Below are 15,076 nucleotides of genomic sequence, written 5' to 3' on the forward strand. Positions count from 1 at the left end.
AGAACATATGACACTGTCAGGCAAGTTCTGCTAGCTTTAAACTTTCTTAAAGGTCCCGTACACCCACACCTTCATAATACCAGCACATTCATTCTCTTATATGAGTCAAAACATCAAATATTATTTGCAACAATTTTCCCTGAATTATTTCAAGGAGTGACTAAACTCTCTATCTTAAAGAAGGATGGTCAGGTTAAAATAGACTACAAAATAATTGTGAGGCATTCTGATGCTGAATGATGATAATGGAGAGCAAAACTTTACAACTGGCTACGATTCACTTTTGTTGGAAAACCATACTGTGGACAAGATCAACAAACACATCGCCCTGGACCCAATATACCGACCACTGCAGCGGAAAGCTGGAACTGACAACCGGAAGCGGCAGATTCAAACCACTACGAATGCTGAAGGAAAGATCACAGAAGTGCTTCACAGGAGGCTCCCAAGCACTGAGGATGTCACCTAGACAGGGGACGAAACGTTTGCAACACAAATTCCCAGCTCGGCGAACAGAACCACAATGAGCACCCGAGCTACAAATCTTCTCCCAAACTTTGAGCAACATTCTGTTACAGGGTTAAGACAACTCCTGTACTTGCTAAAGAATCGGACTGATTTGCCAAGTCTTTTTAATATTTTTTGGTTTGATTTAGCTTTCCAGAATCACCTTTAACGTTTTTCTTCCTGCTTTCTCCTTAAAGAAATGCTGTCCCAGTACCAGGTAGAATTCCGAACAGTGGGAGGTGGTCTCCTGTTACATGCAGTATCCTGAAGGGACTTGATAATGTGGATCATGGGATGGTATCTCTTAAGGGGAGATTAGAATTAGGGACCACAGTTTGAGAAGTCATCTTTTTAAGATGAGGCTAAGAAAGTCTTCCTCTTGAAAGTTTTTTAGTCCTGAAGAACATAAGCCCATTTGACCCACTGTGTCTCCTATACCATCTATCCATGGGTGATATGTTTCTCCACCCTCCCATTCTCCTGCCTTCACCCTGTAACCCCTGATTCCCCTTATCCAACAAGAATCTCAGTCTTAAATATATGTATCCTCCATAACCCTCTGCATTAATGACTTCCACAGATTTACCACCCTCTGGCTGAAGAAATTTTGCCTTATCTCCATTCCAAAGAGTCGTCTGCTCATGCTAAGGCTGTATCTTCGGATCATCATCTCTCCTACCAGTGAAGGCATCTACACTGTACACAAGTACAGGTTCAGACTCCTCTTCTCATATGACAAGACCTTTATTCTCAAGATCTTTCTTGTAAACCTCCTCTGGACCCCTTCCATCGCCGGCACATCCTCCAATATGGGGTCCAAAACTGCTCACAATATTCAAAATGTGGTCTGACCAGAGCCTTATACAGCCACAGCAGTACACCCTAGCTCTCGTATTCTAGCCCTCTTGAAATGACATTGCATTTGCCTTCCTAACTGCCAAATGAACTGCATGTTAACCTGAAGAGAATCCTGAACCAGGACTCCCAAGTCTCTTTGTGCTTCAGATATCCAAAGTCTTTTACCATTTGTAAAGTAGTTTATACCTCTATTCTTCTGACCATAGTGCATAACCTCATACATTCCCACACTGTACTCCATTTGCCACTTCTTTGCTCACTGTCCTAGCTTGCCCAAGTCCTTCGGCTTTCTCAACACATCTGCAAACTTAGCAACAATGCTCTCGATTCTGTCGTCCAGATTGTTGATGTATAACGTGAATAGCTGTAGTCTCAATAGCTATCCAGATCCCTGCGGAGCTCCACTAGTCACCAGATGCCAGGGTGAAAAAGACCTCTTTATCCCTACTCTCTGCCTTCTGCCAGTCAGCCAATCCTCTTTCCGTGCCAGTACCTTGCCCCCTAACATCATGGGCTCTTTTCTTATTTAACAGCCTCCTGTGTGGCACCTTGTCAAAGTTCATCTGGAGATACAAATGGATCACGTCCATTGCTCTCCTTTGTCTAACTTGCTCATTACCTCCTCAAAGTATTCTAACAGACTTGATAGACATGACCTCCCTCTGATGAAGCTGCGCTGACTCAGCCCTATTTTACAATGCACTTCCAAGTACTCCGCAATTTTATCTTTAATAATGGACTCTAAAATCTTACTGATGACTAAGGTTGGATTAATTGACCTTGTCAACACATGGGCTGCTACCACCCCCATCCTATTGTCAATTACTAATAGCCCCATTAGCAGATAGTCATTCCCCAGACCAACCTGCAACCACTCCTTTATTTGTCCAACAGTTTTCCTTTCTCTTTGGGCTCTATCGCTATTTATTGTTGACTCTCCTATCTTCTGCATATATACCAAGTTTTCCCTACTACTATCGGTTCTGAGGAAGAGTCACTGGACCCAAAACTCTGACTCTTCTTCACAGATGCTGCTAGACCTGCCGAGCTTTTCTAGCAATTTCTGGTTTTGTTTTTGCTATAGTTTCCTGTCTTCTGCCTCCCTCCCTTTTTAAACAGGAGCATTACGTTAGTCATTTCCAATTCTCTGGGACTCTTCTCTGACTCTAGCAATTCCTGAAAAATCACAAATGCCTCTACAATCTTCTTAGCCACTTCCTTCACAATTCTGGGATGTAGTCCATCTGGTCTGGGTGATTTCCCGTTGCAGTTGACAATTCTAACCCCTCAGATTCTACACCTTCTAACCGTACATCACTTCTTGTTATATATAATGTAATTTAATTTCTTACATAACAAGGCAAACCCCACCTACTCCTCGATCTAACTGCCTGTTCTTCCGATAGGACATGTATCCTTGGATATTTTGTTCCCAGCCCTGATCCCCTATGCAGCCACGTCTCTGTAACACCGCCAACATTGTACCTGTCAATTTCAATCTGCACTACAAGCTCCTTTACCTTGTTTCATATACTGCATGCATTTAAGTACAACACCTTTAGTCTTGACTGCCTCCCTCTCATAGTTATCCCCTTATCTGCAGTGCCTGAAGTTAGATTCCTGACCTTTGCCACACTTTCTGCACCATTATTTGTTCTAGAAACCTTTATCACCTCTTCCCTGCTTGAAATTTCTCCATAATTTTCTAACCAACTGAATACCATCACCCAACTACCACCTCCCCTCAACCCTTGCCCCCAACCCACCCACCCAGAACTGGCGCCAATTGTCTCATGAATTCAAACCCATTTCTCCCACACCAATCTGTGAGCCACATGTCTACCTCTTTCACCTTGTTGACCATGTGCTGATTTGTTCATGGCTCACGCAGCAATCCAGAGACTATTCCCTTTTTTGGTTCTGTTGTTATTTAGCCTCTAAATACTCATCGTCCCTCAGCAGAACCTCCTTCTGCTTTCCACATTGTTGGTACCTGGTAAATGCACCAGTTCCTACACCATGCAGTTACAACAGGCCACTTATCTCAGCATACCCATCTTAATTACTTAGTTCATAATTTGAATTTTTTTAAATCAAACTGTACTAGTCTTTTAGTTTGCCTGTAAATATTTTCTCTATTAATCTTCAGTCTGAAAGTAACCTATAATAGTCATTTTGTAGTTATCATCATCCAATGAACTTAAGTTTACCTATGATGTTACACTATCGTGCTGGCCCCTGATCCTGGGTTTCAAATGATCCAGTTTCTTAAAAAAAACAAGCAAAAAGCACCTCTTCCCCTCTGCACAGAGTTCCCACACTGCCTCCAAATTCCCCAAACTTTATACTATCTACTCACTCAGGCTATGATTCACTCCTGAAGTGACCTTCCTGACCAAGTGAAGCTTATTTAGTCTGTGGTTTAAAGAGCCTACTCCTGTTCGTAAATCCTCTGTTCTCATGTTTTTGCCAAAACAATACAAAGGTAGTTCACCTATGGACATAAGACATTAGATATTTCAGTAAAGACACTGAAATCTATTTGTTAGGAAGAGCATTTCTGACTTTTTTTTTAAACTGAAGCACAGTATTCAAATTGATATTGCCCAATTTGCATATGGATTAGGATGACTGCAATCAACACAGGGTTAATGTTTGAATTCTGAAATATTTAGCATCCTGCAGAGCTTTACATTCATGACCCTTGTACAACTTCAAAGGTCAAAATGCTTCATATTTTACCATCAAATGTCCATCTCATGGCTAACCAACAGAAGTTGCTACAACTGCAACAGTTCAAGGCAAAAGCACTGTTTTGTTCATATTGTTTCTTAGTCTCAAGTCTGTCTTAGGGGAGGTGTTAGTCCACTGGTATTATTGTTAGTCTATTAATCCAGCGACCCAGTATTATTCTGGCGAAACAAATTCAAATCCCACCATAGTAAATGGTGGAATTTTAATTTTTTATTTAATTTGGAGTTAAGAGTCTGATGATGACCATGAAACCATTGTCAATTGTCAGAAAAACCCACCTGGTTCACTAATGTCCTGAATGAAGGAAATCTGCCATCCTTATCAAGTCTGATTTACATCCACCTCCACCGCAATGGGGTTGACTCTAACCGCTGTCTGGGCAATTAGGGATGGGCAATAAATGCTGGCCTAGCCAGCGGCACCCACATCCCATGAATGACTGACCAAATTAAAGCAACGCCTCTAATTAAAAGTTCTAATTACAGGTTAGTGATGAACAGCTGAAATTTTCTGAAAGTGAAAGATCAAAAGACCGTAGGCTGCTCTCTCACTGGAGACAGGTGATTAGTGGGAAGTTTAACCCAAAAGGTCAGTATGTCTCAGGTGGGCATTTCATGGTAACCTGTGGCATAGCAATTAACCCCTACTGTTGGTGTCACACGACATCACAAACCATTCTACTAGTCAATCCCCCTCCTGAAACTCACTTGAATTTAACAGACAAGCTAACGCATTCGACACACCACACAGTCAACTGGTGAGATAGTAAACAGATAAGACAACTTTAAGATCACTTCACATCTGCTGTCTTGGAAAGACATTTTTATATATATATAAAAAAACTCTGGGAGAAATCAAACAAAGACTGTTTAGAAAGACCCCAGCTCATACAAAATACTGAAAGGGGAGAGTTCTATGTCCTGTATAGAAGATTTCTGTGACTTAAAGTAAAAGTTCATAAGAAGGAGCTCAAATGATAGGATACCAATACATGGAGGAAACCTGAAGTGAAGGACAATAAATCTTCATTTTTATAATTACATTTATATCTTATAGTAAATAGGTATTTGTTGTTAATTTAGAATCATTAGATATTAAATAATAAACAGTTATTGGTCTAGTATAGTATATCTAATTCAAAATACTATTTAATTGTACTTTAGAAAGCTATGACTTGTAACAAAGGAAATCATATTTTAGTATAAAACAAATTAATTTAACCCCACACTACATTATAAAACTTGTGGCATTGTGGTAAGATATGTACTTATGCCCACATCCAGCCCAATCAGGTACCCATTCCTTGCTATGGTATTATTACCAAGTGCCTAGTCAAAACAAAGCACTTGCCCCTTCTCCAAAGTGGTGGTCTTTCAGTGGATTTGCTGTGTGGCTGCGGAACACTCTTCTGGTATAGGCCAAGCCTTCAACTCAAGTCCCACACAAGCCTCTGAAATGTCTGAGCAATTCAACGTTGCAAAAGTTACTTGAAGGAGACAGCAAACTTCCAGCTCCTCCAAGCAACTGGGGACATGCAATACAGGCATGTCCACTTTACTCTATAACTGTATTAGCTGGGAGTGTGCATTCTCCTAAAGACAGTAAGGAAGACATCCTCCATGCTCACGTTGCAATGATGATTACTGGCACAGGCAGATAGAGGCCTTCAGGTTCCTATATTCAAATGGACAATCAACACCCCTTACTCCGCTCTCCCATTGCTTTAGTTTACACCACTCTGACTGTTAATGGAAAGTTGAAAAATATTTGGATTATCATGGTGATAGAACAAGAATACACAGCTTGCCACTATGCAGTGTCACTTCAAAGAATAAAATATTAATTGGCCAAAATATTTAGTTATATATCATATCCTCCAAATTAGAATGACACAGGACACTTCCACTCATTTTAATCCACTAGGATTAGGGTTTCCAATTGCCTTCCAAGAAGAGGAAAAGATCATTTTTAGCATAAATATAAATGTTTATGAAACCATTATCTATCTCAGTTTACCTGTATTATCTGAAGGACACTGTAAACTATATGTTTGATCTTAAAGACAAAACTGAACTAATAATATGAGACAAGTATTGTTAAATTTGGTAAATACAGCAGAAATGAAAGTTGAAATGTTGAACATTTACTTTTTTTAGATCAAAACAGAGTAGTAAAAAACCATGGATGTTACTCGCGTGGCTTGGTTATTCTTACATCATCATCACACAACCCAAATATTACAATGTAGAGATGCCAGTGTTGGACTGGAGTGGAAAAGATCACAAACCATACAATACCAGGTCAACAGGTTTATTTGAAATCATAAACTTTTGGAGCACTGAGTCCACCTGATGAAGGAGCACCGCTCCAAAAGCTTGTGATTTTTAAAAAAAACCTTTTGGACTATAACCTGGTGTTGTGTGACCTTTGACCTTACATATGATAAAACCATAGGGATGTCAAAATGGGTTTGTAAATTAAACGCTTAATGATTTAAAGTGTTGATCCGCAATGCCAAAGTGTGAAATCATTGTGACTCTTACAGCTGCCACTTGAGTTTTAGTTGGAATTGGTTGAAGAAAGAACATACTTCAGAAGTGTAGAATTTGGCACATACAGATTGGACTAGTTCTGTTCGCAATGGTGTGAAGTCTCTGAATTATGATGTTCCTTTAAAATAAAACTTTTAATCCCTTTTCTGGTAAAATGCAAATTATGTCATGGTGACTACTTTCCCCAGCATGGCTGTCACTCATCAGGAAGATGGTGGGAGGGTAATGTTTGGGAGGAGACATTAGATAATCCCTCCCCATTGCAAAACTAGACTTTGAGCCCTCACTGTTGAAGACATCCTACCCTGGAGCTACTGGACAATCTGAAAGGCCAGCAGCACTAATTCTATAATGGGCTGCAGGGCAGGCCACTGATCTGAGATCAGCACGGTGGCTCAGTGGTTAGCACTGCTGCCCCACAGCACCAGGGACCCAGGTTCGATTCCTCCCTCTGGGTGACTGTGTGTGTAGAGTTTGCACATTCTCCCAGTGTTTGTGTGGTTTTCTCTGAGGATGTGCAAGTTAGGTGGATTGGCCATGCTAAATTGCCCACAGTGTCCAGGGATGTGTAGACTAGGTGGACTATGTTAAATGCAGGGACAGGATAGAAGGGTGGGTCTGGTTGGATGCTCTTCATAGAATCAGTGTGGACTCTATGAGCTGAGTGGCCTGCTTCCACACTGTATGGATTCTTTGATTCTGTTGAATGGCAGAACAGGTTTAAGGCATCTATCCCTTTTTTTTGGTCTTGTCCTGGATTGAGGGAAGTTGGGGCATTCGGAAAGGAGTGTTTGGTCAATTATTTTGTTTTTCGGGGGGAATGAGTTGGTCTTGGAAGGTTTTGGTGCTTGGGAAACAAAATGATTGTCTACCTCCCACCCAGATCAGCTGTTTCAGGGCACTGGGAAACGGGGACCCAGTAAACTGGGTCAACTGAGCTCTCAAGATACTCAACACAACCCAACAGGATGTATTTCTGCCTAGTATAAATCAAGGTCCCTCACATTCCCTTCTCCCTAACCCTGTCTGTATAACCACTTCCCATCAGCGGAACAGAAAGGAAAAGATCAGAATTACAATCCAGACTTGGGAGCATTTCAGCTGACAGGACAGTGAGGTCAGACTGAGGCTGGGAAACAAGCAGGGCAGCAGCACAAAGGCTAGTATCAGGAAGGAAGTTTGGCAAGTCAGTCAAAGCCAGACAGAGACCCTCAGTTGAGGGGGGATTGTGTAACTATCACACAGAGATGCTCACAGTGTCCTGATGCAGCTAACGGAGTCACGATTCCAGACCCAAGAGATGATTAGGATGTGCATGCCTGGTACAGCTCATGTTGGGGACCCCATATTAATTCTTTAATTACTTAATTTTGTTGTTCTCAACATGTGACTGAGTCTAAATGATGCATGCCAGGCTGAAAAGCTCCATTTTCTAGTCCTTCGCTCAAATTATCAACTTTCACTACAAAACCAGCATTTATTTTGCAGTTAGAAGGTTCTGCAACCGATTGAAGCCAATAACCACCTGCAATCCTAACCTGGTTACAATATTACTGTCAGAATAAAGAACCGATAATGAATAGATTTATTTCCTTGCATTGTTAACATTTCAGCCTTTTATTCACTTTCTTTTAACAGGAAGTCAATGGGGAACTCCAATAGTCTCCTTCCTTTTCCTTCTGGAAGTGTCAATACCTTTAATGTAAACACTCATAAACTGTAATTGTTTGAAAGCTTCTGGAATCAACTATTAATTGTAATGACATTTATGATTGAAAGAAAGTATCCCAATTTCACTCAATCTATATTTTGGTCTCTAACTTAATATCTTTCTAAATACAGTCAACTAAGTTAGGTTGTTGTATCTGTCAGAAACATTGCTTGTCTAAATTTACTATTAATATGTCACAAGCTTAGTACTTGACAAATGAAAGGAGTGTTAAGTATGTTCATTCGATCTGTCTAAGCACAATTTCAGTAATTGTTTCCATTCGAAAAAAAAATTTAAACAGCAAGCATGATTTGAGAATGTTCCTGGATTAAAATTCTTGGAAATGGCCTGTGAGTATTTATGTTTATTTTTTTCTTTGAAGTTATTTTACATATGTTGTCAGGTGTCAGGAGATTGCTGATGACAAACCTATAACCCAAATTGTTTTCCATATCATAATTTACCATATTTAATTCTGAACTGATTACATATCCAAATCACAATTTAAAATCAATTGGCATATGCAAATAAATGACTATTACAATCTATTTACCAAAATAAAGAAAACTCCAATGTGGCATTGGACAAATAAATTAAGAAAACTAGCAGTGTTTCAAGGCTTACATAAGTTGTAAAGAGACCCTTACCTTTAACTGTGACATTTCTGCTACTGGTCAGTAAGGTCCTATAAAACAGAAACAAAACAGAGTAGATAGTTTTAGTGCATTGAAGCTTAAAACGTCAAAAGACTATTCCATCAAAGGCTAAATTAACTTTTCCCAATTTACTTGGCCTCATCAGTGTTTTAGATCCGAATTAGATGCATTGTCTTTAGATTGGAAGATTGAAACTTTTCTGTCTCAGGGATGGACAAGTACAGAAATTCTCCAACTTAACTGCATACAATTTCAAATCTGGGCGATACATACACTTCAAAGATCCAAGTGACTAATCATGGCCCACAGTGAATGAAAGCAGAGAAGAGTAAGCAAGGAGGGAAGTAAAAAAGATTTCAGTTTAAAATAAATCTAGTATTTCATGAGGCACAGTGGCTCACACTGCTGCCTCACAGTGCCATGTACCTGGGTTCGATTCCAGCCTCAGGCAACTGTCTGTGTGAAATTTCTATGTTTTCCGTGTGTCTGCGTGGGTTTCCTCCGGGAGCTCTGGTTTCCTTCCATAGTCCAAAAATAAGCAGGTCTGGTGGATTGACCATTCTAAATTGCCCTGTACTGTCCAGAAATGTGTAGGCTAGATGGGTTAGCCATTTTTAATGTAGGGTTACAGGGATAGATCTGGGTGAGATATACTTCATAGTGTCAGTATGGACTCGACGGGCTGTATGGCCGGCTTCCGCACTTTGGGGATTCTATGATTCTAGGATTATCAATGTTATGATAAATAAATAAATTGAACAAAATAAAAGCTAGCCAGAACATCTAACCCCATCATCCTTTGTAACATGAATTTGCAATTTATGAGAATTTCTGTTTCTGACTACTCTTCTATTCAGCAAATGCCAGTAAAAGGAGACAACCTGACCTGCCATAAGTTCCTTTATTATTTATGGCATCAAGCAACACAGGAAATAAGGAACTGCAAACCCCCACAACCCTGCAAACTCCAGCTGTGAAATCACCTGGAAATGATTTCATTAATTTATAACACAGCAACTACATTATTAGATTCAACTGTCCATTTTCTGCCATATTGGAAAGAGTCTATTAGTAACTATTCCTATACATTTCCACATTGAATACACATTTCTGAGCTCAACAAGTTAACGTCAAAATTCATCAGCGTCAATTGTTTTACACACTCCACTCATATCATCTTTTTGTTAACAACCTTTCAACAAACATTCTACTAATGTGGTTGTCATTTTAATGTGCCATGTCTTCACAACAAGTATCGGTAATAACAATCACCTATTGGTGAGGTAAGACAAGTGTTCAATCAATGAGAAAAAGCCTTGATATTTGTTAGTCACACCCAGGTGTGGTTGCGACGTATACAAGAATTAGCCCATGTTCATTATGTTTTAAAGGAACCTCCTAACAAAAGTTTTCTTACATGCTACGACACAGAAACAACACATTACATCAGTGCACAGATAAACCTCTGAACTGCAAACAATTGAGACCCTAAATGACTGGCAGGTGATCTGCAAATCTGATAAAAACTGAATAGAATGGAGGAGGAGGAGAATGTGGTTGACAATTAGCAGTATTTGCTTACAAAACTTTTCAAATGAAACCTTCACTTAAATATCACATATAAAACAGTTTAATATCAGTGGGTATAAAGAAAGACCAACATTTATATAATACCTTTCAAACCACAGGTGGATCAAAGCACTTCACAGCCTATGAGGTGCTACATGAAGTGTATAGGTTATTCTGCTGTAACGTTCATTTCATCAATGCAAATTCGCGATTAACGAATTGGGGATGCTATTTTTAAAGTGCGAACTTTTAAAACATGCGTTGGATGTAACATGTTTACACAACAAACAGGAAGTGCTGTTTCTAAAGCATGATTTCTCCGTAATGCGGGGTTGACTAAGAATGCAACCATTGAGTTACAGAAGAACTGGCTGTACTCACTTTTATATTTGACGGAATGCAGCAGGCTGTAATCTCCAGCACACAGCAACGGGGTAACAACTTCATTAGCTAATTTGTACGATTGTTGAGGGATAAACATTGGCCCTGCGGATAATTCTTATCGTTTTTTTCTCAGGTCAATGCTGTGGGATATTTCACATACATGTGAGGGACTAGCTGGATCACTGGTTGAAAGATAGCGCCTCTGACAGTGCAGCACTCTGTCAGTACCACACAGGAGTGCCAGCCTTGGGCTTTGTGCTTGTATTGTGAAGGATGCCTTGCACCAAAACCTTGCAATTTTACTAGTGTTGACCCTCAAAATATTCAGTTTTGAGCTGCGCAGTTATTATGAATCAATAATAAACACTAATATTGGAAGTGAACAAAAAGTGATGGTTGCATGATTTCTTTTTTAAGGTGTGTCTACAATCTCTGAAAACTATTAGCAACAGAATCCTATCACAGAATTTAATCTCATGCTGTTCAGATTATGATGAAAATACTGCACTTTATGTTTGCTTCATATTCTTGGGGCAATAATATCCTGTCTTCCTCAAACTTCAGCCCATCAAAACATCTGCTAACCACATTCTAACATTAACCAATTCCCCTTCACACATTGTCCTCTGTGCTAAACTGCCTCCCTGTTTAAACAAAGCCTTCATGTTAAAAATTCAATACATTTTCAAATACCTCTATCTCCTCTGTGTTCCCACTTGAGTCTCAGCTATTTCTGGCAGTTTGAGGGCACTGATTTTAATTGCTCGATCATTGGCTGTTGTGCCTTTGGTGGCACAGGCCCTAACTTCTACTTCTTGCCTCAATCCTAGTTGACTCTCTACCTCTTTCTTCCTTTAGGGTACTCCATAGAATGCTGATAGGTGTGTTGAGAGATTGGCGCTGGAAAAGCACAGCAGGTCAGGTAGCATTCATGGATCAGGAGAGTCAACACTTTGGGCCTGATGAAGGGCTTATGCCCAAAATGTTGATTCTCCTGCTCCTTGAATGCTGCCTGACCTGCTGTGCTTTTCCAGCACCACTCTCTCGATCTGATCTCCAGCATCTGCAGTCCTCACTTTCTCCTAGCGTGGCACAGTGGTTACTACCGCTGCCTCATAGTACCAGGGACCTACATTCGATTCCAGTTTTGGGATCTTGTCTGCATGGAGTTTGCACATTCTCCCTGTGTCTGTGAAGGTTTCCTCCAAGTACTCTGGCTTCCTCCCACAGTCCAAAGATGTGCAGGTTAAGTGGATAGGCCAGCTAAATTGCCCACAGTGTGTAACGATGTACAAGCTAGGTGAATTAGCCATGAGAAATGCACAGGTACAGGGGTATGGTGCAGCAAGTGTGATGCTCTTTTGAGGGTCAGTATGGGCTGAATAGCCTGATTCCACACAGGAGGGATTCCATGAGTCAATAAAAACCCGCATCCTTGACCAAGGTTTTGCTGTAATGTTGCCTCAGACAGATTCAGAGAGTGTGTGCCTTGTATTTAAGAGAGCTCATCTTCAAAAGGACTCCATATGTTGTGTGCATACAACGCTGTGATTCTGCCTGCCAGTTAGACTGTAACGGGTCTGCAAGCTACAAACACACAAATCAGTGGGTTTGCTAAAACATCTGCTCCCAAACTTGCATTGTACTGTTTTAAATAAACTAACCCATGGAGTTAATCAGTCACTTATCATAGACTGAATATGAGAGCATTATCACGAGCAGAACATGGTGACCAGCTATGGAAAACAACATGCCGATGTGGCCAATCATAGAATCCCTACAAATCCACACCAACCCTCCGAAGAGTAACCCATCCCCCTACTACTTTACATTTACCCCGACTAATGTCCCTAACATACACAACCCTGAACACTGTGGATAATTTAGCATGGCCAATTCATCTCACCTGCACATTTTTGGACTGTAGGAGGAAACCAGAGCACGTGGAAGAAACCAACGCAGACGCGGGGAGAATATGCAAACCCCACACAGTCACCAGAGGCTGGCATTGAACCGGGTCCCTGGCGCTATGAGGCAGCAGTACTAACCACTGAGACACCATGGCTCATGTGCTTGAACAGTTAATTAACTGCGATCAAGTTAATCAATAGGTGAAGTATATGGATAACAATCTTAAATCATGCTAAAGTACATCAGGAAATCCTCAATATCTTTGTTCATTATGACATGAAGAGAGTGTTGAAGACACAGCTTTCTGCTAAGTCGACAGATCACTGAGCAGCCAGTTTAATGCACTTGGGCAAGTGATCCAGGCACAAGCCAGATAATAATATGCAACAGAAGGTCAAAAGCATGTTCTGAGAATATTCACAAAATTCCCTAGTTTAAATTGGTAAACAGAAAACCTCCTAACAAAATTTAAATTGTTTATGTAATATTCAGAGCAATACTTTGTCGATTTGGATATATATAACGCAGAAAAGCAAGGCATTCAGATTTGCTGAGCAATTGGGAATAAAGGTCTACACAAACCATAAAACCATAAGACACTGGAGCAGAATGAAGCCATTTAGCCCATCAGGTCTGGTCTAACGTTTAATCATACGTTTCTCAACCCCATTCTCCTGCCCTCCCTGTAATTTCCCCTTACCAATCAAGGACCTGTCAATCTCAGTCTTAACAATAATCAATCCCTTGGTCGCCACTGTGCTCTGAGACAATGGGTTAACCACAGATTAACCACTTTCTGGTTGAAGAAATTCCTCCTCACCTCAGTTCTAAATGGTCATGTCTTCACTCTGATGCTGGGTCCTTGGATCCAAACCTCTCCTGCTAGTGGAATCATCTTCTCCATGCCCATTCTATCCAGGCCTCTCAGTATTCTGCAAGATTCAATTAGATCCTTCCTCATGCTTCTAAACTCTGAGTACAGACACAGAGTCCTCAATTGCTCCTGACATGTGCGCATCACTGGCTTGACTAACATTTATTGCCCATCCTTAATTGCCCTTGAGATGGTGGTGAGCTGCCTTTTAAACCCCTTCAGTCCGTATGCTGTAAATAGACCCACAACGCCCACTTGGGGGGAATTACACGATTTTGACCCAGCAACAATGAAGGAACGGTGATATATTTCCAAGTCAGAATGGTGAGTGGCTTGGAGGGGAACCTGCAGGGGATGGCTTTCCCAAGTATCTGCTGCCCTTGTCCTTCTAGTTTGGTTTGGAAGTGGTTTGGAAGGTACTGTCTCAGGATATATAGTGAATTTCAGGATATATAGTGCACACTTCTGTCACTGAAGTAGAGGGTGTGGATGCTTGTGGATGTGTGCCAATCAAGCAGGTTAGTTTGTCCTGGATGGTGTCAAGTTTTTTCAGTGTTGTTGGTGCTACACCTCTCCAAGCAAGTGGGGCGTATTCCATCACACTCCTAAGTTGTACCATGTGGATGGCAGACAGTCTCTGGGGAGTGAGGAAATGAACTACTCACTGGAGAACTTCTAGTTTCTGATCTGCCCTTGTAACCAATGTGTACAACCAGTTGGGTTTCTGATCAGTGGTAACCCCAGGATGATGTTAGTGCAGGATTCAGTGATGGTAACGTCATTGAATGACAAGAGGTACTGGATAGATTATCTCCTATTGAAGATGGTCATAGCCTTGCATTTGTGTGGCACGAATGTTATTTGTCACTTGTCAGCCCAAACCTGGATATTGTCCAGATCTTGGTGCATTTGAGCATGGACCGATTCAGTATTTGAGAAGGTATGAATGGCGCTGATGTTGTGCAATCATCAGTAAACATCCCCACTACTGACCTTATCATGGAGGGAAGGTCATTGCTGAAACAGCTGAAGATGGTTGGGCCTAGGTCACTACCCTGAGCAACTCCTGCAGAGATATCCTGGAGCTGAGATGACTGACCTACAACAACCACAACCTCTCTGCCAGGTATGACTCCAACCCTATTCCCATGATTCCAATTTTTTCCAGGCTCCTTCATGCCACACTCCATCAATTGTGGCTTTGATGTCAATGGCTGTCACTCTCACTTTCCCTCTGGAATTCAGCTCTTCCACAATCAATGGGGAAAGCTTCCATGGGGAGGAGACAAAGAAATTGCCA

General features: G+C 40.9%; 1 protein-coding gene across 1 annotated transcript in view; it reads right to left on the bottom strand.

Annotated features, from left to right (window-relative positions):
• ahdc1 (AT hook, DNA binding motif, containing 1) overlaps positions 1-15,076 on the bottom strand; it is a 206,392-nt gene that overhangs the window by 36,634 nt on the left and 154,682 nt on the right. Inside the window, exon 4 of the mRNA XM_060847518.1 lies at positions 9,030-9,067. Coding sequence (XP_060703501.1) covers positions 9,030-9,067 — 38 coding nt within the window. The remainder of the gene's footprint in view (positions 1-9,029; positions 9,068-15,076) is intronic.

The sequence above is a fragment of the Hemiscyllium ocellatum genome, chromosome 30, assembly GCF_020745735.1.
Source record: "Hemiscyllium ocellatum isolate sHemOce1 chromosome 30, sHemOce1.pat.X.cur, whole genome shotgun sequence".
Classification (NCBI taxonomy): Eukaryota; Metazoa; Chordata; class Chondrichthyes; order Orectolobiformes; family Hemiscylliidae; genus Hemiscyllium; species Hemiscyllium ocellatum.